Genomic DNA, 27,977 nt, shown 5'->3' on the forward strand with positions numbered 1-27,977 from the left:
CTGTAAAGGAAGTCAACTTAAATAAATATATGTTTAAAACGGGTCCTAACTTCTAGAGATTTTAATTAAGTGCCCCCACATTCTCTCAAATGAAAGTCTGAGCACACCTTCGCTTTGGAGTTCTGCGGGAGTTTCCAGGCACAGACGGGCAGTTCAGGGATCAGATGGCTTCTTGGGGGGCGCATGTAATCAATAGTCCATTTATGTCCAGCACAGGCATTAAATGAGAACTCATAGGCCAGAACCAAAGACAAACTAAAGTTAAGAGCCGAAGGCAGATATGGCCAAAGGGAGCTGGTGAGAGGCTACAGCAGCACCCTGTCGATACATTCCTGAATGCTAAGAAAGAGGTTCAAACCTGGGACATATGGACTCTCGTTCCAAGGTCACCTTTTTATTGCTATCACTTTAAATCTTGAAATAAAATCATTTCAAAGTATGAAAAGGCATCTTCTTCTGCCGAGGGGTTCATTCTTTCCAAGAGTAGACAAAAAACTCTGGATACAGCAACACCACAGACTCCCTCCTCCTCTAAAGTGTAGGCCCAAGAGGAAGCCAGGTATATCTCAAGTTAGGAGGCATTGAAGTTCACTTTGACTCCTTGATCCGTTTCCGCATGTTAAGATCCGGTTTACCCATCAGACCATCATTTGCACAGAGCAAGTATTTGCCACCAGCAGTGTCCTATATATAAGGGGAATGGATCTTTCACCCGGCAATTAGTGCAAAGTGAACACGTATCCTCATTTCCAGATCCAATGCGTACACATATTATAATTCTCTGCATCCACTAAGCACAATTTCCACTCTTTAATGTGCAATGTCAACACAAGATCTGTGGAATGTGTACACAATGTTTCCGTTGAGCTCTATTGAGGCCGAAACACTTAATAAATTGTGAGCTAGGAAGTTAAAGATTGTACTGGGTTGAAATAGAAATTCCTGCATTGCAACCGTAGAAGTATACCTAACTGGCTGATACTCTGTAGCTTTTCCCCAGCATTTATAATCTCCGTAAGTCCCTCCCTCCATTCCTGTAGCTTCACCTGGGACCCCTGGGATTCCCACTAGCTCGTCTACATTCTGGTTTGCTCTAAGAATTGAAACATATAAGGCAGAAGAAATCTGCTAGTCGCCATGACTGTTTATTTACTCCCATTTGTTGTCCTTTCCTACCAAAATACTAGGAATTAAAGTGTTGAGACTTTCAAAAATTAGAAGTACTTCCAGAATTTAGGTATGGGATTGTATGATTTCCTCATATAAAAAGTTAACTGAAACTGAGTGCTTATCTCATGGGGCAGCCTGGTTACAGGATACTGTCCTTGCCAGTATGAAAGCGACGAAAGCTCTGTCATCCGTCATGTAGGCTTTAAGGGAAGGTCCTTCTAAAGAGATAGAGAAATTGTTATGGAAAATGCCCTGAACTATTTCCTGGCCTGGACTTTGGCAGTTAAAGCATTTTACAAGTAACATTGAACAAGGTTAGCATTCAAGCAAAGTGCACTGGTTCCAGCAGGTGGCATGAAGTGCCATTGACTCTCAATGAAACAATAAAGGATTAGAAGAACAGCCAATACCAAACAACAGCTCAATGCAAACAAACTACAGTCATGGCCATCAGTTCTTCACTCTTGTATCCTGAAAGCAGTGGCAGCTCCCTTAGAACATTGGATTCTCCTTGATCTGTAACTCATCTCCAAAGACAACCTAAAGACTTATAGCATAAATGCACCATGTCTTGAAGGAGAAATGTCTCATTGAGTTTACCACAAAGTAGAAACACTAGAATTAATACCAGAGTTGTTGCCCACCTGCTGATGAATCAACCACCTCCACAGAGATCTATTGCATGAATCCACAAACTAGTGGCTGTCTCACAAGTCCACCATCTTTGATTAGGGCTCTCTAAAGGGTCCACCTCCTGTTTGGGACTGTTTCATGGATTCTCATGCTCCACCTGGCTCTGTTCTTTGCATCTGATATTTCGGCCTGGTTTTGTTCCAGGATCCAGCATTTCTGGTGGGATCCATTTCATGAAATATTCACCGTTGCGCGGTTCAATTTCTTGAATTTGATACCTCCGCATGGTCTGCCTCTTCTGCAGGCAACTGTTCAATAGATCCAGGACTCTTTTTGTCCTCCTGGGGACCACCCACAGAAAACTCATATAATGGCATCTTATGAGAAGCCTTTTGGTTTCATCGGCGGCGGCTCAGTTATGACGGATGAGCGTCGCCATGCCTGCTGCGAGCTGGGCAGGCATGCGCCTTAATAATAAAATGGTAATAAGTACCATTTTATTATAATGTGTGGCAGGGCTGATTAGTGCCATTGCACTATTACTTCAGCCCCCTGCCAGTGCACATGTCAGATTGGCCGGCTGCCTACAGCTAGGCAATCTGACATGCACACTTCAGAGCTAGCAATCCCAGGGCTAAGACACAGCTGAAGGATTGCAGCCGCAGGCCTCGAGCCTCAAAAGGAGTGCTGGGTTAGCCTGCTCCAACCAATCCTGGAGCTGCGCTGCAACTCCAGTATTGATTGGTTTCATTTTCCATAAGGGAGGAAGTCCTTCCCTTTCCGGTGGACCGCCCCTAGACACCGCTGAGGAGAGCCGAGAGACCGCAACGGGACCCTGCGTGCCAGCGCAACAAACATGTTGCATTTATTGGGCATGACGCCTCACCATATTTGAATGTTGCTGGCCGCTACGGTTTGGTTTGCTGTTCCTTCCACTATTTTCTTTGAATATTTGACACATTCTGTTATTTCTTTCGCACCCTCCTCTCTTACTGGGTGTTCGTAAAAAGACTTAAAAGTGGGTATTTTTCAGGTAGATCCTAAACATTCTGGAGGCTAACTCTCCACGATTTAAGACCTACAGCCTGGTGTGTTTTAGAGAACTATGAAGAATAGTAATACAAATGTAATTACGAGGAAGTAAGTAAAACGCATGAAATCCGGTATAAAAAGAATCAGGAAGACTTCCACATAAATAAAGGGTTGGATCGTATATGTGTACCCTTCTTCTAGATTCTAAACTGTAAATTCCTTGCAATGGGCAGTGTCAGTTTAGAAAGACATATAAACAAAATAACCATGGGATATGGTTTATCAGGGCCGACATAGAATTTGACAGAAGGTATATGTAATCTGTCGTGGCCCATCAACTGTGCCAGTTCAAAAATCACAAACTCTATGTTTGTGAAATCTGACTCTGCTTTGTTGGCACGCCGGCTGTGGCACTTCCACATCCTCCCATGGGGAAGAATTCCCACACCTGGACTGGTCTGTTCCCTGGCAATACTTTGCAAGTTGGCAGTGCACCATCTCAGGTCCTATTGCCGATGGCTGTTTTATGTAGTGGGGGCATTGGCATGAATTGCTTTCAAAGCTTCTCTATTTTAGCTCAATGGATTCTACATTCATTACATTTATTAAAGTCCAGTGGGCAGGTCAAAAGGCTGAAAGTTATGTCAGGTGTACTGAAAAAAACCAGAGCTGCTATGAGGACCTTTATAGGACCTAGGCTTTGAGTAGTGTCAATGGCAATGTTCCACTAAGATAATTATTTGAAACCTTGTGTGTAATCAATCATACCAGTCAAATAGTTAGAATGAATATTCCTCATAAATTCATTGCAATTTTGAAGAAAGAAAGAAAACACTGGCGAACAGCATGTGGTCCAACGTTGCTTTTTATCAATTAATAAAATGTTATGTTTGTAAAATCAAACATTAGATTGTGGTCCCTGGTTCTCTATTACATTGTGATCTTGCATTATATTTTCATCCTCCTGATAGAACTGTGAGTGGGTAAAAACAGGTTAGACTGTCCCAGCCACTACAACTATGAACACTGGCATATTGGACAAATGATTCATTCTTAGCATGTTTCGATCACGTATGTTTGTTTAGGGCTGGGCATTGTTTGGCAGTAGAACACATTTCTAATATATGTGTTTACCATCAAGCTATTCACTGTGTGTTCACATTAGTGCACAGGACACCTTCACTTTTTCACAATGCAGTTTTTTTATTGCACAAACATATTGTTGTATTGATTGATAAAAATAAAGGTTGGTGACATGGTGTTCACTATTCCTTCTTTTTTTCAGAACTATGTCAGAAGGCATGGGATCTAATAAGAAGTGAGGCTCAAAAGAAACAATGAAGCCTTGGCACTCAGACAGCCAGTGGCTGCGGCACATGGAGACTGACGGAGACTGATGGAGGGCGGCTTCGGCATCAACAAGCAGGTCAACCTTCGGGACAGTGAGATTTCAGGTTCTGGATAAATGCTCTGATGAATTTCTACTTTTTACATTGTATAAAACCCTGTGGATACTGACGGCCAGGTGCATGTGAATGTACTGCTTCTTCAGCATCTAGCTGTTTGGAGGGGATCACTTCACAGAAGGGAGAATAACACTGAGAACCTATTGCAGTGGAGAAGATGAAGCAGGCGAATGGCAGCCGAACAGAAGAGTCAGCGAAACCCTGGCGAAACCCCTGCCATGCGCTGAGCTGTATGAACGAGAGAGGCGAACAGCAGTAATCTCACAGCTAGATGTATGCGTGTGAGCGTGAAGATCCAGAATAACGTTTATACCTACCGCGGACAGGACATGCCACAATTTGAGAATAACCACCCCGGTCACATGAGGTATTAAAAACCAGGAGGTCTCACCACTTAACATTTAAGGAGAGAGTAATGTTCTTTGCACAGTACATGATGTGAAGTAAATAATAAATTAACTTTCAAATCAGAGTACAAACTCATCTTCACTTCACAAATGCATACAAATATCCCTCAGAAGAGAATTTTGAGGAACCTCAAAACCCCCACACCCAGCACTCATTCTTGCCTTATCTAACAATCAATTCCCCACGATACCAACCACCCCAACCAACATCACAAGCCATAATTCATAACCAAGGCCTGAATGCTCATCCTATCCAACCCTATGATATACATCCAGCAACCCAACCTCACATTGAACACCCCTTATTTGCAAAGCAAAAGAAAGCGAATAAAGCATTGTAAGAACAATAAACATGGGATGTGCTTTTCCTTGCAGAGTGCATCGACTTAAGGCATAGGCAGAATCCCCCCTCTTTGAACAGAGATGGTTCAGTCCAGTGTCACAATACAAACAAACCCTGGGGTGACCCTTTGAACACTAAAGGGGACCAAAGGATTAAAGAGGGTTATTAAGAGGGAACAAAGACATCGAAGAATAGGTTGGAGGGGTGAAATTGTTAGAGGAGCCGTGAGCTCGATGAGAAAGCAGAGAAGGGAAAAGAACGCAGAGAGAGGCATTATACATGAAGAGACTGGGCGAAAGAAGAAAAGAGATGAGAGGGAGGGCAAAGGTAAATCATTATGATGCCATCTTTGTCAGTAGCTGACTGTCTGCTACAGCTTTTAATTATATCATATTGACTGAGAGCCTGAAGAAGGCAATGTTGGTTGACTCATGAAGTGCCTGGCCCTGGACAATTAAGTAGTCAATAATTCTCAGGCGAGAGGTAGACAGATGGAGCGTACAATCGGAAGTTTTCAGTCCTTCAACAGCAGTGGAGTCCTCCAGCCACAGCCTATCTCAACTGGATTGATGACAGCAACAATGCATTACCAGATGATTTCTGCTTGCTAGGCAGCCAGAGTCACAACTGGAGCTACTGATCCCAGGTATGTTCCTATGTGCTCAGAGACTCAAGGGCTTCCTGAATCCAAAATACAGCACAAGGTCTGACTCCAGAGTCTACAGGCACCAGTATCAGTTATGGTACCACCTCATCTTTTCAGTGGCATCAGAAGCGTCTCCCTGTCTACTGGAGTGGCACCTGCACGCGACCAAAGTCATCCCACTCAGTAGGCAAGTCACGAGCACAGGTTTTGGAACTTCCAGGTCTACAAGTATTGACCTAGACAATGCCAAGTTCAACCCAGCGCATAGCAGTTAAAGCCCCAAGTTTACATCTCACATTGGAAATCTTTTCACATGATATTAACACGGCCAAAGAGACTGAGGTCTGAAGTGGCAGACGCTTGTCGTTAGCAGTGAACCATCTAAGGCAAGGGAGCACCACTTTGGTAGAGGCCCAAGCTGAGCCAGGGGATTGCAATGTGCCCGCCTTATGGCACTCCCCGCCCCAAAATCCAACTCCTTTATTTGGCCCATCAAAACAATGTGACCCTCAAACAACTCTGCGCCCCGCATTCTCAACTTTTACCAAGCGCAACACAAAATCGTCTTGAGTTCTAGGATGATGTGTCAGGAGCCGAGCAGGGAAGGCTAGAATGGTACCTTGCAGGGTCTGTCTCTGGCTAATGGGAAATGCCTCTGGGTCACCCTGGGAATCCTTGTACTGAAACGTCATTTTACAGAGGATATATATATTTTGAGATATATATCTATATAGGTAAATGTATATTCACGCACACCTTTACACACTCACACACCAAATGTCTTTGATAGGCTTTCCGTGTCTTAGTAAAAGAGTCTCAAGTGCTGCTTGGCGGGGCCAAGGCGTATCTGCACTCCGCCCGGGCCCTTCTCAGTCCCTCAGGAGCAGACACCTGAGTTTATCTGGCAGGTGGAGCCACTGCCCGCCTGGGACAGGAAAAGTCTTCCGTTGCTGCAGACGCAAATCTCGTAGACCTTCTGTCTGGCTCCGGTGGAGCTGTACGAGCCTCGCGGCAGACGAGGAAGCTTGACGTTTGCAGCATCCAATGTGATCTAGTGGAAAGAGAGGAAAGGTAACATGTACTCAGCTCTGGAAAAAGCACAGTGTATCCTTTCCCCTACATACGCCATCCTGCCTCAGCACACAGGATCACACTCACAGGACCATGCATCAGTATCTGTATTCCATTGATATTTTAAGAACAGGTCTCCAAAAAGATGCACCATTTTATCACCATTGGCCTCAAGCATTTAATGATCATAAGAATTAATACATCATTTTTACATCAGTTAATTAAACACATAGCAATACAGAAATGCTAAATTTGCATAACTACACAGACATTTTTTACCACGTCATATAAAGATCTTGGCGAAATACAACATCTATAAATATTGGTTTGCTACTCTGCGTTTAAAAGAAGGCAGCTCATAGATCAATAAAAATGAAACGGTGACTCAAATACTGGGGTTGTTAGACACTCGTGACCTTAGGATAAAGATTCTGTAAAATACATAGTTCAGGGATGCGATTGGGAAGGGTATGCTCAGACGTGGGTCCTGTGCTCTCCATGCCACTGGAATCAAGCTATCCTGGCTGAAGAGGGGTGAAACCCCGAAACCGGTCCTAGGATGCTTGTTTCCAGTCCAGGGAGGACCTGGCTTGGCAGTTCGGGCTGGGCTGTACCCATGAGGCACAGGGTCAAGACTGATTTGCATATGGCTGGGTTCAAACTGGAACGGCATGGTGAGCAAAAAAACGATGGATTTAGGCCCAGATCTCTGTACTGGGGTGAATGTATGACATTATTTTGCATTCTGTCCATCAACTGTTGTTTTTGCATTTGTCACCCCGAGTGGGAAGGGTATGCCAAGACGTGGGTCCCGTGCTCTCCATGCCACTGGAATCAAGCTATCCTGGCCGAAGAGGGGTGAAACCCCGAAACCGGTCCTAGGATGCTTGTTTCCAGTCCAGGGAGGACCTGGCTTGAACTTGCCTGCTCACCCCTCTGTTGTTGTACACAAATGCTCTTTTAAACTTATATTTTTGCACATAATTTACATTATTTATAATCAAATTGCAAACGTGTATGTTTTAACATTAAGTTATTAGCACGACGGCACTCCAGAACTAATTTCAGGTACTAGCCTAATTTATTGACATATTGGCTATTTGTACAAGGAAACGGCTCAAAACTTAATGAAAAAAATACCTGTTTTATAATACTTTTTTAACTGATTTTATTAGTATTATGCACTGTTAACAAATGTTATATTGTTACGGTTTTTATTAACTAAACAATAAATGTATTCCTATTCCTTGGCTTGGCAGTTCGGGCTGGACTGTTCCCATGGGGCACAGGGTCAAGACTGATTTGCATATGGCTGGGTTCAAACTGGAATGGCATGGTGAGCAAAAAAACGATGGATTTAGGCCCAGATCTCTGTACTGGGGTGAATGTATGACATTGTTCTGCATTCTGTCCATCAACTGTTGTTTTTGCATTTGTATTCGTTTCCTGGCATCCTATAACCTGCCTAATGAAATTGTAATTATTGTCTTGAACTTGATTAAAACAACTGTGGCAAAGTTTGTAAACCCGCCGACCAGCAGCATCTCACTACTACGCTGGCCATCAACTTCACATCACTAAAGGCACGTGGGGTGTAAAATAACAAAGTACTACTTAAAGTGCAAGAGTAACAAATGAGCCAAATCCATCTAGTGTGACGGTGGGCTGGCCTAGTAGGGGGGACCAGTGGTGCATTTTGGAGCATGTTTCCAAAATGTATGGCTAGAATGTGACAGTTAGGTGTGAGTTATCCGCACCTGGCAGTGAACAGCCACAATGACAGTGATAATGAAAGAGACAAAAGGCCCTTCTCCCTCTGAACAACAGACTGCTGACACCTTCAACCCCACATCTACAGATTGGGAGTGCCCAGGGAAGGACCAAATTAAATGTATGTTAGGAGCTATGTCTCCTTTGGTCTTACTTCACTGATAAGGTCTCCTCCCTTGTGAATCTTGAGATACAAAAAATAGAACCCACAGGCCTCTATCACTTTGCTTCACTTAAACGCACGATGCATATACTACAATAGCCACATATGGAAACATGCACAACATACTTGGATGGGATTATGTGACAAAACAGGGTATAAATCTGACTGAACATTGGTAAGACAATATCAGCCAGTGCCAATTAGCTCATTTTTAGTGAGTGAGGGAAAAAACAATTAATTCACAGAATAGTGAGGGAAGAGCTTTAATTGGGACTTTTCTTTTTTTTCTGTGCCAACTCCCCTTGTGCAGCGTACGGACCATGTGCCAAGGTTGGGATACTCCTGACTATTTTAAAAAAAAAGCTGTCTCAGGATTGGCACACGGTAGGTGAGGGCTCTTGATATTTAAATGATGTGTTCACTCTGAATCACATGTTTAAGCTGACCCTCTTCTTACCTTCCATCCTCTGCATGCTCTCTGTTTCTGAGTATAGCCTCCTGTCAGTCTCATGCCTGCCTACCTGCCTATTGTAATTCTGCAATTGACTGATGCCTCATTTCATAAATCACAACCTCTCCTCTTTAAAACCCTATCCCTGTAATCCATCATTGCCTAATCTCTGCCAACCTACCTAACTCACCAGTCATTCACCTGAAAGCACATTGCCCCCACTAATGATCACACCTACCTGCTATTAAAATATCACAGATTAACTGAGTAAATGCATCACATTTTTTCTTGGAAGCGCACGACTAATCACAATAACCAACAATAACCACTAGATTAACCACTAACCTTGGGTTCTGGAGTAGCATGCTACTCGCCGTAAAGCGCATCAATGCCTTGTCAGGGGTAGTAAGCGCTATGTTAATCCAACTATAATTTATAGAGAGAGCTTTCTCCATCAGAATGTCTCTGTGTAAATAAATTATCAAAAACAACCTATAACACACAAACTCAGTCTTGAGGGGGCAGAGAGTGAAGTCTTAATTGCTTTTCACAACTTACAGCTGTCTTTTTTATTGTAAAACCTGAGGAACCTTTGTGTTGACACAAATTGACACTGTGAAATGAACCTGCTGCTCCAAATAAGTAGGTTCTTTCTCAGCCTCCAAACCTGTGCTTAATTTGAGCCGGTTGGGGCCACCAGCACTTATTTTTCTGCATAAGAGGTTTACCGAGAGCAAGAGAGGAAATACACAAAAATAGGAAAGATGGAGGTAGAGAAGGACAGAAAAACTGTCACAAAAAAAGAAAGCAGAACCCTGCAAGAGTGACATAAAAGGTGGATTTAAAACTATACAGCCTTGGTGTTTTGTGTTAAAATTAATTGTACATAATGCAGGCTTCTGAGCAAAGGTTTGGGCGCCGGCACCCATTCTTTTACACATTTAGTACTGCTCCCAACAAATCAATGTGTAATGACCTTACATGTTAAATTAACCTCTTGAAGTGTGACACCCTATGTTGGGGTGATGTGCAGCAGCATGTGTGCTCTGAGTCACACAGGTGGTACATCATACAGCCAGTGTGCATGCTTCATTATGGGGCTCTCCTACCTATACCAGAGGAAACAACCTCTAGCTCTTCCAAGCACTTCCCACACCAGACATCCTGGGCCTTGATTTAATTAAAGTCTATATGTATATATTTTGCTGCTGTTTTCTGATGCCAAGTTAGAACTATAGGGCCACACTGAAAACTAAAGAATTGTGAAGCTGAACACTAAACACTTTATTTATGGCTTTCTCATGTATCATGATTATAAACCAGAAGGATCCTGAACTGGGTTCTTCATATTCCATCTACAGGTTTCTGCCAGCAGGAGTGACAGCCTATGAATGCAGCCGTTAAATGGCATAATACACCTCATCGTGGTGCAAAATAACTTCTGTTCTCTGAATATGGGTCATCACCAAACTCCCAAAACATTGTCAAAGGGAAGTTACAATTAGGCAGGGCTTGGGGCATGTGCGATCTCATGTTGTTTGTGGAGGACTGTAAGATTGCAATATATTGACAGGACGCATTGGTACTTATAAAGAAGAACACACCGGCAAAAGCTCACGGTGCCTATGTTTATACCTGTCTTTTCATCAATCAATACATGGATTGTTGACTGGTGCTTGTCTGTGATCGGTGCAGATGTTTGTAATTTCCTGCTGTTTATACGTGAAGCACACCGTTTTTGCACCTGTGTTTATTACATATTGGTGAGAGAACTGCTCAGAAACTAAGCAAGCAAAATACAATTTGCAAGCGCAGTGGCACTTTATTTTTAGTGGAGATGCATGATTGAATGCAGAGGATGTACGTTTTTTGGCACTTCTGCAATGAAGCTGAAAAATTCACTATGGCCGGGAGGTTTTTCCCCACATGCGATTTTTTAATTTATTGTGCACACCGACGTAATGGGCACACTTGCATTTCCAATACCATTTTTTACGACATGCCTGTGCCTTGCTTGTTTTGCCAGGGACATATACATAGTATTTCATCCCGTTATTCACACACACCTGTCTTTACAAAAAGGTGTTAGAAGAAGCGCTGTAAGAGGGGGTTACAAAGCGCACATGCCCATCTCAGAAAGCCCACTATCCCTAGGGAGGAGGCCCTGGATTGCTCTTCTGATGCCCGGCGATCACGTGAAACCAGGAGCTAGCCTGTAATGTCCTGCGGGACACATTCTAGTGTTCCGCAGGAAGCTGTAACCCCAGCCACTCACTCGAGGGCTGGACACCTTACACCCCTACACCCATCTATCACGGGTGCCACGAGTGACGTGGCCCCGTCAATAAAAGGGCCCGGGTGCACGTGCTCGAGGCCAGTTACTATACTATACAAGCCGGTGTCTGTGTCCATCATTCCCTCCCATATGGGCCGGAGGCCCAACACCACATAGCCATAGTGGCTGCAGCCGAGAATGGGGCCCCGAGCTGAGGACAAGCTCCAGGCAGAAGGTAAGCACCCTCAATGGGGCCACCCGAGGCCACTCGTAAGGGACACACCCTTAGATTAGCACAGCTCGACCCTAGTTCATTTGATGCAAGGGTTGCAGGAAACTGAACCAAGCCAGCGTCTGCAGCAGGAACTCTGCCCTCCTCAAGAGGGGGCTTCTACCAGCACAGACACCGTCCACTGAGGGTTAAACTCAGGGCGGGGCGCTGAGCTCGACATGTCTGCAGACCTAGGGCTGGTGAGTGGTTCTGACAATAGAGTGAATAGAAGAGCAAATGTACTCCCGACACCAGGGAGAGGCCGGAACCAATGGTGACTGAAAATGATGGATGTATATAACCAATTCGGACGGGAGCCAGCAAGGTGAAAGCAGGAGCTGGCCTTCTTTGGCGATGATTGACAGCGGTCCCTACAGCATGGGTCACAGCCAGACGGAAGATGCTCTGGCGGTGGAGCCCTGGCGTGGAAGGAGGTTTGGTGGGCACTCGAGCAACTGCACCTCCCCCCCTCACCCCACCAGTGCTCCTTTGGTCCTCTGTCTCCCCCCCTCACCCCACCAGTGCTCCTTTGGTCCTCTGTCTCACCCCCCCCTCACCCCACCAGTGCTCCTTTGGTCCTCTGTCTCCCCCCCCCCCCCCTCACCCCACCAGTGCTCCTTTGGTCCTCTGTCTCCCCCCCCCCTCACCCCACCAGTGCTCCTTTGGTCCTCTGTCTCACCCCCCCTCACCCCACCAGTGCTCCTTTGGTCCTCTGTCTCACCCCCCCACCTCACCCCACCAGTGCTCCTTTGGTCCTCTGTGTCTACATCATTTTGCACAGTCGCTGCTCATGCTGCGCCTCTTGTGCTCGAGCACAGCATGCACTGCTGCCCGCTCTCTGACTGTTCTCTGCTTGTAAGTGATCTTGTGCAGCTGCTGCTGCACTGTACGTTTTGTGTGTGTCAAAGACCCTTGAGAAAATCATTAATCATTAATTATATAAAAGCCAAATGAATTGGCTTTCTGAATGATAGTTCTTTGCCTATGTATTTTTCCTGTGACATTTCTTTAAAAAATCCGTCACTATTGCTAAGGCCTATTTGCTGCTAATATTATTGGTGGATTAAAAAAGTCAAGATCTTTATTGCTTTTCTAGGTCTTGTGAAATTAGCGCCCAGATGCACGGAACAGCTGAGCTATAGAAAAGACATACTCACCATGCTTTCTAAGCTCCAACAAAACAACTTCACCAGTTTCTGAAACACAACCTGTGCAAAGTATCACAACACATTGTTACATCCATGCACCTCTAGGACAATCTTTTCTTGTGACCCACCGCAAGAATGCTTCCTCTGGCTCCACCAACGCAGTGTTTTTCTCCAAAATCCCCCAGCTCCATACTTTGCTAGTCAAACAGTATTTCAACAAAACCCTCCAATGCAATATTGTTTCGCCAGGTTCCACCAACACAATGGGCCTGAAGGCCTCACCAACACAGTGCTCCTAGATGCTTCACTACAGCTAACAGTAGGATCCTGGAAAGAAGGTGATGGTGCCCCTTTGTTGCCATGGCAGTGTAAGCCTGAGCAACTGGGGACTTGCCTGGTAACGCTCCGCATTTTGGGGTCCAGATGTGGGATGAACTCCCAAAGGTTGAGCACCAGATGTTGTTTATTCAGGTGGGAGCCCAGCCTCGTTCATATGGTCACTTGCAGCCCTTAGATCACCCGTAAGTTAACCCATTACACCATAACGTGTGTATCTGTAAAATACACATTCACTCAGAAGTGTATCTTGGCACTGAATAACATATGTTTATTGCTACCCAACTCATTTTATCGATCTCAGAAGGATGAAAGGCTGAGTAGATCCACCAGGATTTTCACCTGTGACCATGAGGTCAAACACAGGCACCTAAAGTGAACACATTAATCCACTAAGCCACCAGAGTAGGCTGCATGCACGCCTGACTATGGCAGATCGGGTGCTGTGTTATCTCAAGCTCCACCAGTGGAATGTTTTTCTCCAGATCCCCCAACATGTTACTTTTGCTAGTTAAATATATTTTCACTAAAGTCCCTCACACAATACTTTTTCGCCAGGTTCCAACAACACAATGTGTCTGATGGTCTTACCAACACAATGCTCCCCAAAGGCACTATACAACAATGTTTCTATATACATTTTGTTGCACTATCACATGTTTTCCAAGGTTCCAACACCAAGATTTCTCAAGCTCATGTTGAACACACTGTTTTCCAAGGATATATCAACCCAACTCTGCAGACCCCACAAACGCCGCTTTTTACCACTGATGCAACAAATCTTCAACTACCCCAACAGATCATCCTTGGACTTACCTCGCCATCTTTGGATTCCAGGCGGAGGTCTGTCCTACATGTTGCCAGCAGGTCCCCTGCCTCAGCGTCAATTTCAATCCCTTTAGGAGCCTCCAATGTCAATGACCGAGTGGGTGACTCCAGCCTGTCGGAAAGAGAGAACCAGGCAGGGTCAACAACCACACACCAGAAGAGCACATACACCATTTTGCTACACATTAGACTTATATACCAATTGGGGTGTCAGGACTCCCAATATTTGCATAGTTTTGGCAGTAACGATGGACAGAAAAAGTACAATAGTGAATGATGACATCGCAATGAACCTGCCATGCCCTGTGATACCTGCTGATTGGGTTTACACCGGAGGAGGCGGTAGACTTTCGAGTCTTTCTTCCCCCACTGGCAGATTCATTCCCAAACAGTGGAGAGTGGCTCTCATTGGTAGATTCTCTGTACTGTTCGCAGGCCACTGGATTCCACCGTGTTTAAATAGATAAAAAATACATACCTCTGGTTGTTATGTAGAAGCTGTCGAGGACACATGGGCCTCCAGAAGACTGAAAATGGCCACCTGTGGCAGCCACAGGGGCGAATGGAGAGTTGTCGGACATCAGAGGAGGGCTGCTGAGAGTGTATGTGTGTGGCATGTAGGCACACCTGTGTGTGTAGTGTTTATGTGTCTTTCTGTCAAGACCACCTCTCACCCTGGTTAAAACACTTCCTTACAAACTCTTTGTCCCCTATTTCCCCGCACCCATGAAGCAAATTCTTCTTGCTGCAGGAGCTCTTCTCTCGCTGTCTGACTTTCAAGCCCGCAGGTTCCATTGCAGACCACATGCCCGGAAGCAAACTCGGGAAAAGCTTGGAAACTTGGCTTCGAACAGACGGCTCCGGCTCAAACGTTTAAAAAACGCAACACCGTTGATGGGCTGATGGGCTTCCTCCCGGCTTCCAGAAACATGGTGGACGCTGGGGCCAGCATCAGACACTTAGGATGACTGCTCGCTCTGAGGGGCTTGCATGCGCCTGCTTCTCAGAGGACCCGAAGAGACAAGGGGCGGGCAAGGCTTTAACCGATCCCATTAAGCTGAGCAGCTTCGCAAAGGTGGATGAAATGTCCTTACTATGAAGAGCTTTGCCCAAGGTGAAGTTTTCTGTCACTTGCCTTCTATTTACTATGCTGAAGCTCCATCCAAGATGGCTGGGTCTTTCACAGGCCACAACTCGGCCACATTTGCTGCCAAAGGAGGGAGACTTCCCTGCCACCATGAATGGTTGTTCCAAGCCCTGAGAGGTAGTGGGGAAACAGTAATAGGTGATGTACTGAACATTCACCTGAAATCGACAGTATGTGGTTGCTGAAGAGAAGCAACCTCACCTCAGCCCAGAGTGGTAGAAGAGACTATTTCGGACTATTCAACAGAGTCCTTTTTTGCCTGCTTTCACTTCATGCAGTTGACAAAATAAAAAATATTACTTGAAGTTATGAGATACTTGCCTTCACAACTTTGTTCACCCTTCCAGACGCCGTGTGGCCTACTCCATTCCCAGCTAAGGCCAAGCTGGGGGGACCAGCTGCTCAGCAGACAATCTGCTTCATGCTCATCTCAGGACAAGAGCATCTAGCACAAGGAAACAGTGAAGACGTTCAGGGCCACGTGCTCCCAAGCAGTAGAGAGGGAGTGGATCCAGTGGTCCATGAGCGCTGTCTTGACAACCACAAAGAACCGGAGAGCCACCAGTGCACATGCTGAGCGGGCTTGGCCTTCCTTGTAGTACTGCAAAAAAGCGTAAGCAATTCCATGGCAGTCTCCGTTAGATACCTCATCCAGAAGAAGGCCTAAGACTGTGGCTGATGACCACACTGGATCTGTGGGAGGGAGGGGAGTCATTAGAGCGCTCTCCTAAAGGCACTGGCAAGTACATACCCTACTCCAATCATGCATGATTATCTACAAATGCTCCATTGCCTCTCGGACGTCCAACTATTCTTGAAATATTATGGTTTGGGTTTTGAAATTCAGTAGGTGGAGTTCACCATCATTATTTAACTACTAGGACCTATGGTGCAGAAGACATTCGACTGCAACTGGCCATTTCACAATGTAGGGCCAAGAAAGCTCTGGGGGCCTAAACATTCAAAATGTGAATGATTATGTCAAATACACTGATCTCTTAAAGGTTCCTGTAAGCCTAACCAAGGTTCCTGCAAGCCTAACCAAGGTTCCTGCAAGCCTAACCATGTCAATAGCCGAGTTAGGCTGTGTAGGACATAGAGAAATACACAACAGTAAAATTTGCCTGCAGACACTGTGAAAGAGCACACGTTCCCGCACTAGTTGTGACTTTCCCTGTTGGAGACCTAACTCGACTTTTCCAAGTGCTCTGCGGCAGGAACCTGAGCCACTAAGTTGCCTTGAACTAAATAACTCTTGTGCTAGACTGGAAGGGCACATAAACCTGAATTCTACCTTGCCCACCCCACCTGCTTCCGTTGACTGGTTGTCTAGCTGTAACACGGCAGTTAGCTTGAATCTCCATGCTAATAAAAATTACTAAAGAAAGAGGCCTCATACATTTACAAGGGGTTGGCCATTGCCATATGAAATAATTTTGCTTTGTGTTTTGCCGCAGCCCAAACAGATATATATATAAAAGGAAGGTTTAGGCCTGGCAATAGGGTTTATTTTGTCATGTCATAACGGCAGCTTTAACCCTTTTGCTGCTAGAACCATGCCCCTCTCCCACCCCTAACCGCGGTGTCCCACCCAGCTAAGCTGTTTTTGCTAGTTGCGGTAGTTCATGCTTAGGCCTCCATAATATTTTGTCCAAATATGCTATCCATGCCAATTTTGGGTCATGTTTTCCAACATCCTTGCTATTCTAAAGGTTCCTAGGGTTTGTGGATTCCCCTGCAGTTAACCGAGAACACAGCCAAAATATAGCTACAATTGGAGGTTTTAGGGAAAAATTGGAAAAAAGTGTTCTGGATAAAAGTGTCTGGGTTTTTAGAAATATAAAAATGGCATCAATAAATGATTTGATGTGCTGAAGTCACCATCTTTCCAGCTTTCAGGATGATTCAGAGCAGAATAAAAAAAACTGTTTTTACCACAGTTTTGTCATTTTTCAAACAGGTAGCCCATTTTAACTATTTTTTGCGCTTTTAACCTACTTCCAGTTTGTGTTGCAAACCAGTGTGAAACCCATGGAAAATCTAGGAAAACTATTTACTTTTGAAAAGTAGACAACTTTCTGAATTCAGCAAGGGGCCATATGTGTAGATCTCTCAAGGTTTTCTCAAAGAAAGTAACTGCTGGAATAAAGAAATATTGAAAACGAGTAGGAAAAAAAAGCCATTTGTGAGAATGTTTTAATTTGTAACGAGTAATGAGTATAGACCTATTCATATGATGAAATATGTAGAGTTAAAAATAGGTATCAAGGTAACCTATGTATTGCTGAAATTGGCACAAGATATGAAAGTTTAGGAGCAGTGGTTATTTGTACATCTCTGAATCTGTGGGTGCCCATACAAGCATATGATTTAGAGGGTATTTTTCAAAATGTCTCATTTCGTACTCAATGGCTTACATTTGGAGGGCACAAATGCAGCAAAATCTGATTCATAATAATAAATATCCTACTATTCTATGCTCCTGCATGTCTTCTGAAAAATATGGCACCTGTACAAAACGCAACATGGATACATCACATTTTCCCACTCAAAGATGACCCATTTGTTTGCAAAGTGGGTAGCGGTGGATTTTGGGCGCTAGCTCAGCCTTCACCAAGGGAAACCAGGCAAACCGGTACAGTTTTGAAAACTAGACACCTAGTGGAATCCAGGATGGGGTTGACTTGCATGGAACTCACCTGGCTGTTCGACCCCAATCCCTTGTAAACCTCAAACTTTGAAGAAGAAAAAAACACATTTTCCTCAAATTTCTGTGATTGGAAAATTCTAGACCATGGGGAGCTTCATACTTCTATCCACCCAGCATTCCCCCAAGTCTTCTGATAAAAATGATATCTCACTTGTGTGGGTAGGCCTAGTGCCTGCAACAGGAAAAGCCCCAAAATACATTTTGAATTGACAGCCAGTCAGAGAAACCTGCAAAACCCGTACATTTCTGAAACCTAGATACCCATACCTAAAATGCCCTGTAAACCTCAAACTTCGCCTAAAATTGCATATATTTCTTGCATTTCTGTGACGTAAACTTCCAGAATCAGCAGGAATCCACATATTTCATACCACTCAGCTTACACCCGACTGTCCTGTTAAAAATGCTACCTTACTTCAGTGGCTAGGCTTAGTGCAAGCATCAAACCAAGGTCAAAGGGGGACTCATGGAGCGAATATCATTGACCCTGGTTTGATTTCTGCCTGTCAAGGGAACTACGCTAAGGCCCACAAGTGGGGTAGCATTTTGAATTGGGACATGTGGGGGAACGCTGAGTGGTAGGAGTTTTATAGATTCCTGCTGATTCCGGAAGTTTACGTCACAAGGAAAATGTGCAATTTTAGGCAAAGTTTATGATTTGCAGGGCATTTTGGGTAAGAAAACGTTGTGGGATACACGCAAGGCATATCACCCTGGATTTCTCCAGATGTCTAGATTTCAGAAATGTCTTAGTTTCATAGGCTTTCCCAGGTTGCAGCTAACCAGAGCCCCAAAAAAGCAGCCATTCAGCATCAAAGTAGGATGATATTGGGACTTATCCCATCTCTGCTACCCATATGCATAAAACAAATGATGGTGTCATATTGGAGGTGGATGCTAGGCCAGGTATGTGGGAGGGTGGGCAGAACATCCCCACACCTTGTAGAAATTTAAAAAACTATCTGGTGTCTAGTGGGCTTTCTGGTTCTCCTACCGGGGGAGATTGGAGTTAAAGACCTCTTACTTGCCCCTGAAGGGGAACAGAAAGACTGTTGCGGGCCATTTGAGGTGTGGGGTTAGGCCCACTGCTTAGACAGCAATCCCCACCCATTTGTCCACAAAAAAATCTCTAGTGTCAGTTGGCTTTTTGCCCACTTGAGTTCAGAAAGACTATTGGCATGGGCGGAGGGGGAGTCTTAGCCCATTGCCAGGCTAGCCACTCGCCCACCAAACATAATCCTTGGTGGTCTAGTGGGCTTTTCTGGCACCCACCAGAGACAGATTGGAGGAAAATGGCTCCTACCTGCCCTTGATTTGGGCAGAAAGACTGCTGGGGTTTGTATGGGTGGATGGGGGTTAGGCCCGATGCCTTGGAGGACCACCCCACCCATATTGCATTTTAAAAATCCCTGGTGTCTAGCGGGCTTTCTGCACCTGGAGGGGGTAAAAAGACTTTTGGGCCCAGGGGAGGGGGCAGTAGCCTATTGCCAAGGGGGCTGCTTCCCCCTACAAACATAATCTCGGATGGTCGAGTGGGGTTTTTGCCCCCCCGCTGTGAACAGATTGGAAGAAAATGCAGAACGACTGCTAGGTGTCATTTGGGTGGGTGGGGGTAGGCCAAAGGCCTGGGAGGTCCACCCGACCCATTTTGCTAAAACAAAAAAACTATTCCTAGTGTCTAGTGCCTCCCCCAACCCCGGAGGCAGATTGGAAGTAGCAATCTCCAATCTGCCTTGGTGGGGGCGGAAAGAATTTGGGCATGGGGAGGGAAGGAGCATTAGGCCATTGTGAGGGGGTTACTCCCACCCTCAAAAAATTCTCCCTAGGGTCTGGTGAGTGGATTCCTGCTTGGGGGTCACCCTCCTGTGGCCATCCTCAAGCAGCGAATCCACTGGAGAATCTAAACATTGGAAAGGGGAGAGTCTCCCATTTCCAATGAGACCACCCCCATCTAAATCAGTGTTCTTAGGGCTGAGATATGCCCCTCAGCACCAATGCAGTGATGGGCTCACTGCACTTTCAATGTAATGACGACTGCAGGCCGTATGCGCAGATCATTACATTTTAAAGGAGAAAAAAAATGCTTTGAGCTACTGGAGAAGCTCTAACCCAGTTCCCTTGACTGAAATTAAAACAAGCATTGGCATAGCCAATAGGTCTCGCCTTTGGGACCTTATACGTGTTTAGTCAGAGCTATTGGCTTTACCATTGTTTTTAAACTATGCTGTAGAGCGTTATGGATGCAGTGCAGCAAATTGAAAAGTTATCATAAAAAAGTGTAATAAGCATTTTTGTTACCTTATATTTTACTAAGAAGACATTATGTATAACTGAACAACCCTATTATAAAAAGAATTAACATTCGAAAATGTCTACTATTTGTTTTTGTCCTTTCAGTGCTGGTAACTTCTTCCTGCCTGTTCTAATGCTTGTTTGTTACAGGTTTTTATTGTTATGGGGAGGGCATAAAAAAGGGAGGGTGGAGGTTGGAAAATAGTCCCTGAATTACAACAGGAGTAGGAGAGGGAAACCATGAGAGAGTTAACAGATGTCAGATTCTGAGATGATGCTTAGTGATGCTGAGGTAGTGGTGTGCTGTGCAGACGTGATGCACAGGTGATGCTGAATGATACTCAGGTGGTGCTGAGTGATGCTGAGGTGGTGGTGTCCTGGTGCTGAGGTGCTTAGGTGATGCTGAGTGATACTGAGGTGGTGCTAAGTGATGCTGACATGGTGCTAAATGATGCTGAGGTGGTGCTGAGTGGTCCTGTGGTGGTGGTGCTGCACTGGTGCTCAGATGGTGCTAAATGAGGCTGAAATGGTGCTGTGCTGATGTTGAGGTGGTGCTGTGCTGGTGCTGAAGTTGTGTTGCACTGGGGCTGAGGTGGTGCTCCACTGGTGCTGAGGTGGGGCTGTGCTGGTTTTAATTGGTGCTGCGCTGGTGGCGATGCACTGATGAGGAGGAGGTGGTGCTGTGCTGTGGCTGAGGTGGTACTGTGCTGTGGCTGAGATGGTGCTGTGCTGATGCTGAGGTGGTGTTTAGGTGATGCTGAGTGATACTGATGTGGTGCTGAGCCATTCTGAAGTGAAGCTGAGTCATGCTGAGGTAATGGTGCTGCGATGGAGCTCAGGTGGTGCTGAGTGATGTTGAGTTGGTGTTGTGCTGAGACGATGCTGTGCTGATGCTGAGGTGGTGCTGTGCTGATGCTGAAGTGGTGCTGCACTGGTGCTCCACTGAGGTGGCAGTGCACTGCTGGTGGTGCACTGATGCAGAGGTGGTGCTGATGCTGACATGGTGCTCTGCTGATGTTGAGGTGGTGCTGTGCTGGTGCTGCTACGGTGGTGCTGCACTGGCACTGAAGTGGTGCTGCACTGGTGGTGGTGCACTGATGAGGAGGTGGTGCTGTGTTGATGCTGAGATGGTGCTGAGTGATGCTGTGCTGGAGTTGAGTGATGATGTGGTGGTGCTGAGTGATGGCATGGTGGTGGTGCTTTGGTGGAGCAGAGCTGGTGCTTAGGTGGAGCTGAGCTGGTGCTCAGGTGGTGCTGAGTGATGCCGAGTTTACGCTGTGCTGAGGTGATTTTGCACCAAAGTTGAGTTGGTGCTGCAGTGGTGGTTGTGCACTGATGAGGAGGTGGTGCTGCGCTGATGCTATGAGGGTGCTGAGGTGGTCTTTGCTGTGCTGGTGCTGAAGTGCTGATGCTGAGGTTGTGTTAATATTTATCCCAAATTCTGAGGGAAAAGCGATTTACATTTCCCTTTGCTACAGCTTTACACTTGTCACTACTACCTCTGAATTGGGGAAAATACATGTGCAGAAAATGTAATAATGTATACAGAAACAATAACTCCATGCATTAATCACCATTTCTTGCACCGGGATGCAATTTGGGTGCAAATTTTTGCCACAAATAGATCGTAATTTTTTATGGAGGTAGGTAGCTGTATCTTTACGTACAAATGTAGGGCAATACTGAAAATGAAAAAGGTGAACAAAATGTTTAGTCAGTTGGGTGTACTCATTCTATAGGAAAGCTGAGTTCCTTCATCCAATCAGAAAAGGCCTTTGGTCCTGTATTTGCATGCCACAGCTTGAATGCCCGTACATCTGAGAATTCCGTTGTACATTATGCACATTTTTGTATTGTTTAAATCAGTGCTTGAATTGGAAATTCAGAAGTGCACAGAAGTAAGTGTCTGTACTCTACCAATGAAAGTACTGAACATCTGCTGAGATGTGCAGGTGCCCGTACTCTGCCTTTCAAAACAAAGAAGTAAAGGTACTCAGTGCCTGCTAACCATGAAACATATGCCACGATGTTGAAGTCGGATCGCTCGATCTTGTGATACTAGACTGAACCAGGTACACGAATCTGATTCAACGTGCCTCTTGTTGACTCCATGCGCCTTATACTTATAAACTCACACAATTCACCTAAAGAATGTTACAGTCAGTGTTTTTCGAAAGTGTAACCCAGAAAAGGCATCCCTCCTGATCAATCACTCAAACATTTGTGGGCAAGCTATTTCCGGTTTTGGTACTTCTTTTATGTCGACGCCTTTCCTGTGCTCTGCCCTCTGGTATTACTGTTAGCTAGGTCCCCATAAAGAACGGCCATGTGTTGTCTAGCGCTGCCCTGTGCCCTGCACTTATCTGGTTTGAGACTGGAATCTCTCCTCCCATCCCAGAGAGTCGAGTGGTGCCCAAGTCAAGGAGTAGGGGAAGTAGCAAGCGCGACTGTGTTTACATCCAGCCTCATTCATTGACTGAACGATAGACAGAGGCCGGCCCATGGGTGGGAGATCGCAGCAGCGTGGAGTGAGCGTGACGAAGAATCACAATGAAATAGTAATAGCAGACACATGCCTGAGGCAGAAACAGCACCCTTGCTGCGCCGTGAGATAAATCATGCACACGAATTAAACTCACATTCATTGGGGGGCGGGGAGCGAGGAGCCAGATGAACTCAGGCAGGGACTTAGCAGAAAGGACGGTGCAGCCCCACTTATAAACAACTCGAGTTTTGGGTGACTGTTTGTATGGACTGATAGGAAAGGCACTAAGTTGTATTTACAAATGATATCCCTGTTTGGGCGGAAGAAGTGACGAGTCTGATGAACATGGCGAAGTTTTATCAAGTCTGCTCTGAGCTGGAGAGGGGAGGTGCCCTGGGCGGGGGGATGAGGCTCTCAGGGAGGTAGAAGGGAGAGCTGCTAAAGGCAGGAGGAGACAGTCAGGTGTGGGGAGAAGCCGCCACCAGACTCGGGTAGGAGCAGAGAGAGTCAGTGGTGAGGAGAAGCCTGACCTGACACTATATGGGGCTGCCGGGTGGAGGAGATGAGGAGGCAGCCCTGGTGAAGGGAACGAGAGAGGGGTGAGTCAGTAGGTGAGCCTGAAGTGGGGACAGTGCTTCTACACAGCCGAGGAAAACAAGAAAAGAGTGCATAAAGGACCTTATATAAAAGAAAATAAAAATACAGGAACAACACAGAAACAGGGGCAGTCGCCTGGGAGGGTCGGAAACACTGAAAGGTGGGACTAACCAAACATATCCACCAAACAAAATAAGCCTTTTATGAAGGGCACTAACAGGAGCCAATAGAAAACTTGGGTGGTGCTTCAAGCCCTATTCTAGAAACAACACGTCTGGCAGAGCAGTGTATGTGCGCAGCTAGGCTTGACCTAAAAAAATGGAATTGGATGATGCCCATAGAAACCTGCAGTGATTATTAAAAGTCTTAGGATAGGAATTGGCCTATTTCCATCATTTAATGTCTTGATGTCCCATTGAATCTCCTTTACTGGGGAGTGTATGGGCAGAAAAAGGGGCTGAGCCTGATGTACCTTACTGAGAGGCCCAATGAGACCAAAACATCCTATGAATTAGTTGATTGTGATCTACTGAAGCTCCAAGGGCGAGGCTGTATTAGGTGAGGGGTATGGCTGAAGGCGCAAGAATGATTTTCAAATGTAAGATCTCCTCTTGTAATGACAAAGACAAGCTTTAAATAAGTGGAATGGAATGCTACTAGGAAGAATTTCGAGTGATTCTGAAGAAATTGTTGGGACCATTCCCACCACCTTTTTTTCTCCCTGGAAGTAAACATGAAATAACTATCTGAGTCTGATTAAGAAAGTTTGTGGTGTGGGTGAAAATCCTAAATCAACCAACAAACCCTGCATTAAACAGCGAACAACCTTGGAGTCTCTGTGTGCGCTTAACTGCGCTTGCAATAAGCAATAAGAGATGAGCAACGCAGAGGTAATTGTCTTGTCTGTAATGCACAAAAAAAGTTCATTCATTTAAATGTATTCATTCCAATGACCACACCTTCCTTTTTGTGCAAACACACATTCATTTATTTGGAGCATTTCTCGTTCACAAGACGCCGCTCAAATCCATTCCGAGTGCTGAATTTAAAAGGTAAAAAATAAACCACTGAAAGAAAACGAAAATGAAAACATGAGAGGCAGAGTGCAGTTGAATACCATAGGGACAACACAGATCAAATATTCTTCGGTCTCTACAAACAAATTTAAGAAAACAAATATTATTTTCTCACAGCCACTTAATCATTCCATTATCATCCCAGCTGAATTAAGCCAGTCGCATTTGTACATCCACGTCCCCAAGTCGCACTTATACATCCACGTCCCCAGAGCAAGCGTATCAGCGAGATGTAACAGAATGAGCCCTGGGCCTCTTGAAAGCACCAAGCTCACTCTTAGCAAGAGCTGTAGTCACCGCGCTGCTGCTTGGCTCGCACTTTACCAGATGGGCCTGTAGATTTCATCAACGTGATTGACATCAACAGGTGCCGGTCGCTCTCCTCAGGCGATGGGTTCGAAAGTAATGAGTTAGTGCGTTAGGTGGGAGCTGGTGGGCTCACGCAGTAACAAAAAGAGACACACAAACAGGGTCTACCCAGGAGAGAGAGACTGGCAAATCATATTTATTTACCGTATGGACAAAGCATGACATGACCTGTCTGAGAGGAGGACGTGGCGTTACTATCATGGCTGCCGACTTCAGAACTGGGGAACCAGATTCCAGTCCCAGCATCAGCTCAACATCATGTGATCTTGGGCATATCACCTAATCTCTAAAAAGTTGGTAGGCGTACCTGAAGCGGGTGCAGAGCTTCTAAACAGCCGAGGCAAACAAGAAAAGAGTGCATATAAAGGACCTTAAACAAATTTTTTAAAAACAGAGGAACACCACAGTAACCGGGGCAGTCGCCCGGGAGAATCAGACACACTAAAAGGTGAGACTAACTAAACATATCCACCAAACAACAGAAGCCCGTTATGAAGGGCACTAACAGGAGCCTATAGAAAACATGGGCGGCGCTTCAAGCCCTATTCTATATACTACACGTCTCGCAGCGCATGTGCACTGCTAGGCTTGACCTAAAAAGGGAAATCTCTCTGGTGTTCACACCACAGGGATTTCCTCCCTCCGGTGCGAGGATGGCCTGGAGCCATCCTCAGCACATGAGGACTGGTGCAGAGGATGGCACGGAGCCGTTGTCCATGCTGAACGGATTAAGCGCCACTATAGGCTGCAGTGGCAGGTCTGAGACATGTTTTACAGTGCTACTTTAGTGGGTGGCACAATGAATGCTGCAGTCCACTAGCGGTATTTAATTCACAGGCCCTGTGTAGAAACAGTACTGTACATTAGGGACTTATAATAAATTAAATGTACCAGTCAGATGTATACCAAGTTGACCATGTTTGGAAGTGAGAGCACAGGCACTTTATTACTGGTAGGCAAGGGTAAAGTGCACATAGGTCTAATGAGAACGAAAATGGATTCAGCTACAGAAGACAAAAATATGGGGCAGACCATGCAAGAAAATGATCGTTTCTAACAGTAACAACCAAATAGATTCCATCTGCGCTGTTTGGACGATCTTTCTACTCTTCTGTATAGATAGGAAACAGAAAGTTTTCTTAAAATAACCCTCACCCACAAAGATTTCCCTTGGTGGCATGCTTCATCATAGGGTTCTTCCCGTCCAGCTGCAGAACGGGGCGTGCTGCAACCCCAGGAGACGTGGGAGCACTTTTAGTCAAATACTATGAAGAGCTGGGTGGTATAAGAGTGCATGGGTCATATCTAGAGTTTAAAATACCTGGCTAAGTAGGAACAAAAGTTTTATTCTGACCTCTTGCTGGTATGGTTAAAAAGGGTGCAATTGACAGGCATACGTTTATGTGTGTGTATCTCAAGATCTACATGTTTCAAGCCACTACCCCAAGGCTTTTTGTCAGGACCACAGCAATGATCCCTGGTACGACTCCTAGTTGTGAGCGACTCAAAACTTGCTCTCCTTAATAAATATCAAGGCAAAATATATACACAATACAAAACCCAACTGGTAGTGTCTTTTCTTTAGATATGTGTTATGCCATGATAAGGCCTCTTGAGCTCAGCGGGGGAAGGGATGCTTGCAGTCAGACTTTCCTCAAAGCTACTCGCTTGCCAACGGAGAGCAGCCTGCGAGCGGCTCCGGCGATGTTGACATTGTCGGACCTGCGGGCAGGCTACTATCATTCACCCTATGAGGAGAGTTATTTTAAGAAAACTTTCTGTTTTCTAACTATAAAGAAGAGTGGAAAGATAGCCCAAACCACGCAGACCAACTCTATTTGGTTGCTACAGTACGCACAGGAGGCGGAGTCCTCTGTTTTCTGACCTCTGTCTCCCGTCAATCTTGATTTTAATTTCTAACAGTATGCTCCTCTGCCCTCCAGTGTCGCCCTCTGGTGCCATGCGCTTCTGTGCAATCCCCGTTGTAGTGTGCTTCTGTGCAACCCCCCGCCCCACCTGTACTGCTCTTTCTCGCCAATTTAGTTCTCCGTCTCCCACACCCTGCTCTACGTATTCCCCAGTTTTCTCCCCGCCTCTCCTTGCTTCAGCCCTTCCCCATCTACTTTGCACAGATTTTTTTTTAAAGCACTTTTATGCTACTATCTACAGATCGGCATGATGATGTGCCCACTTAGGCCATACCATTGTGTAGACATATATGCATTAGCAAAGTGGATATGTCCTTACGCTGAGATCAATTGGTTTTGCCAATGCTTTTTGGTATAAGAGCGGTTGTTGTGCTGTGCTTGTTCAATAGTCTCCCGCTCCTCCTCCCTGCGGACCTCGCTCTTCCCTTCTTTTCTCCACCCCTCAGACTCGGTCTCTCTCCGCTTCTCTGCCCTCACACACCTCCTGCCCCGCCTGCTGCCCTGTTTCTTCTGCTCACAACTGTGAAGGCGCTGACACTCCGAGGACGGTGTGCGCCGAGGACCCCAATTAGACATTGTTATTTCAGCTCGAGGCGGAGTCGAGAGGCGACGAAGCGGCCCTGTCTTCTGTCTCCTGTGCCACCTGCTTTCTCTTCCCCAACGCCGGCAGAGCCGGGCCACCGGCTTCATTTCCAGAGGTGCGTGCGGGTGCGGAGAGCACTTCAGGCCTGTCAGATCTCCCCTCTCACCAGGCCTCTAGCCTCACTCTCACACCTTACTACTCACCGTGCCTTTCACCCCCGCATCTTACCATCCACCTCGCCCATCAGCACCAGGGCGTTACACGGCCATGGCTCTCTGTTTGAGGGAAGGCGGCCCCGGTCCTCTCACTCCCAGCCTCATCACCTGCGGACCAATGGTTTGCAGAGTGTCGAACATCGACCCACCAGCAGAGACCAGACACCTTTCGACCTCACTGACACCTTTTAATACCTACTTCATGAAGGCACTCACTCTCGTAGCCATCACCCTAACTGACCCTCACTGGTTTCATATACTCCCTCACCCATCGCTAACATCATGGCCATGTTCACTGACATCACATCGGCCACTCAAAAAATATTTTTCACCCTCACTGACGCCATTGTCGCGATGACTGCCGTTATAACCCTCTAGGTCGTATCATAATGACCCTTAGTGACAGCATAAAACCATTCATGAAGTCACATTCACCCATACCGGCATCATACAATCACCCTCGCTGACAGCATAACAGCCCCAGTGACATCATAGCGCACCTCAGGGACATTATCCTGAACCGTACTGGCATCATAATGACCTCAGAGCCATCATAGCCACACTG

At 45.8% G+C, this 27,977-nt stretch overlaps 1 protein-coding gene across 4 annotated transcripts in view; it reads right to left on the reverse strand.

The window, feature by feature from the left end:
• Positions 1–3,002: 3,002 nt before the first annotated feature.
• SGCD (sarcoglycan delta) overlaps positions 3,003–27,977 on the reverse strand; it is a 941,570-nt gene continuing 916,595 nt past the window's right edge. For 3 of the 4 annotated variants that reach the window (XM_085617616.1, XM_085617618.1, XM_085617617.1), the window contains exons 8-9: positions 13,999–14,122; positions 4,024–6,748 (exon numbers count right to left, since the gene is read on the reverse strand). In XM_085617616.1, coding sequence (XP_085473742.1) covers positions 6,575–6,748; positions 13,999–14,122 — 298 coding nt within the window. In that variant the 3' untranslated portion in view covers positions 4,024–6,574. Of the gene's footprint in view, positions 6,749–13,998; positions 14,123–27,977 lie in introns of all 4 variants that reach the window. The other variant, XM_085617619.1, reaches the window with a different exon arrangement.

This window comes from Triturus cristatus, chromosome 7, assembly GCF_964204655.1.
Source record: "Triturus cristatus chromosome 7, aTriCri1.1, whole genome shotgun sequence".
Lineage (NCBI taxonomy): Eukaryota > Metazoa > Chordata > Amphibia > Caudata > Salamandridae > Triturus > Triturus cristatus.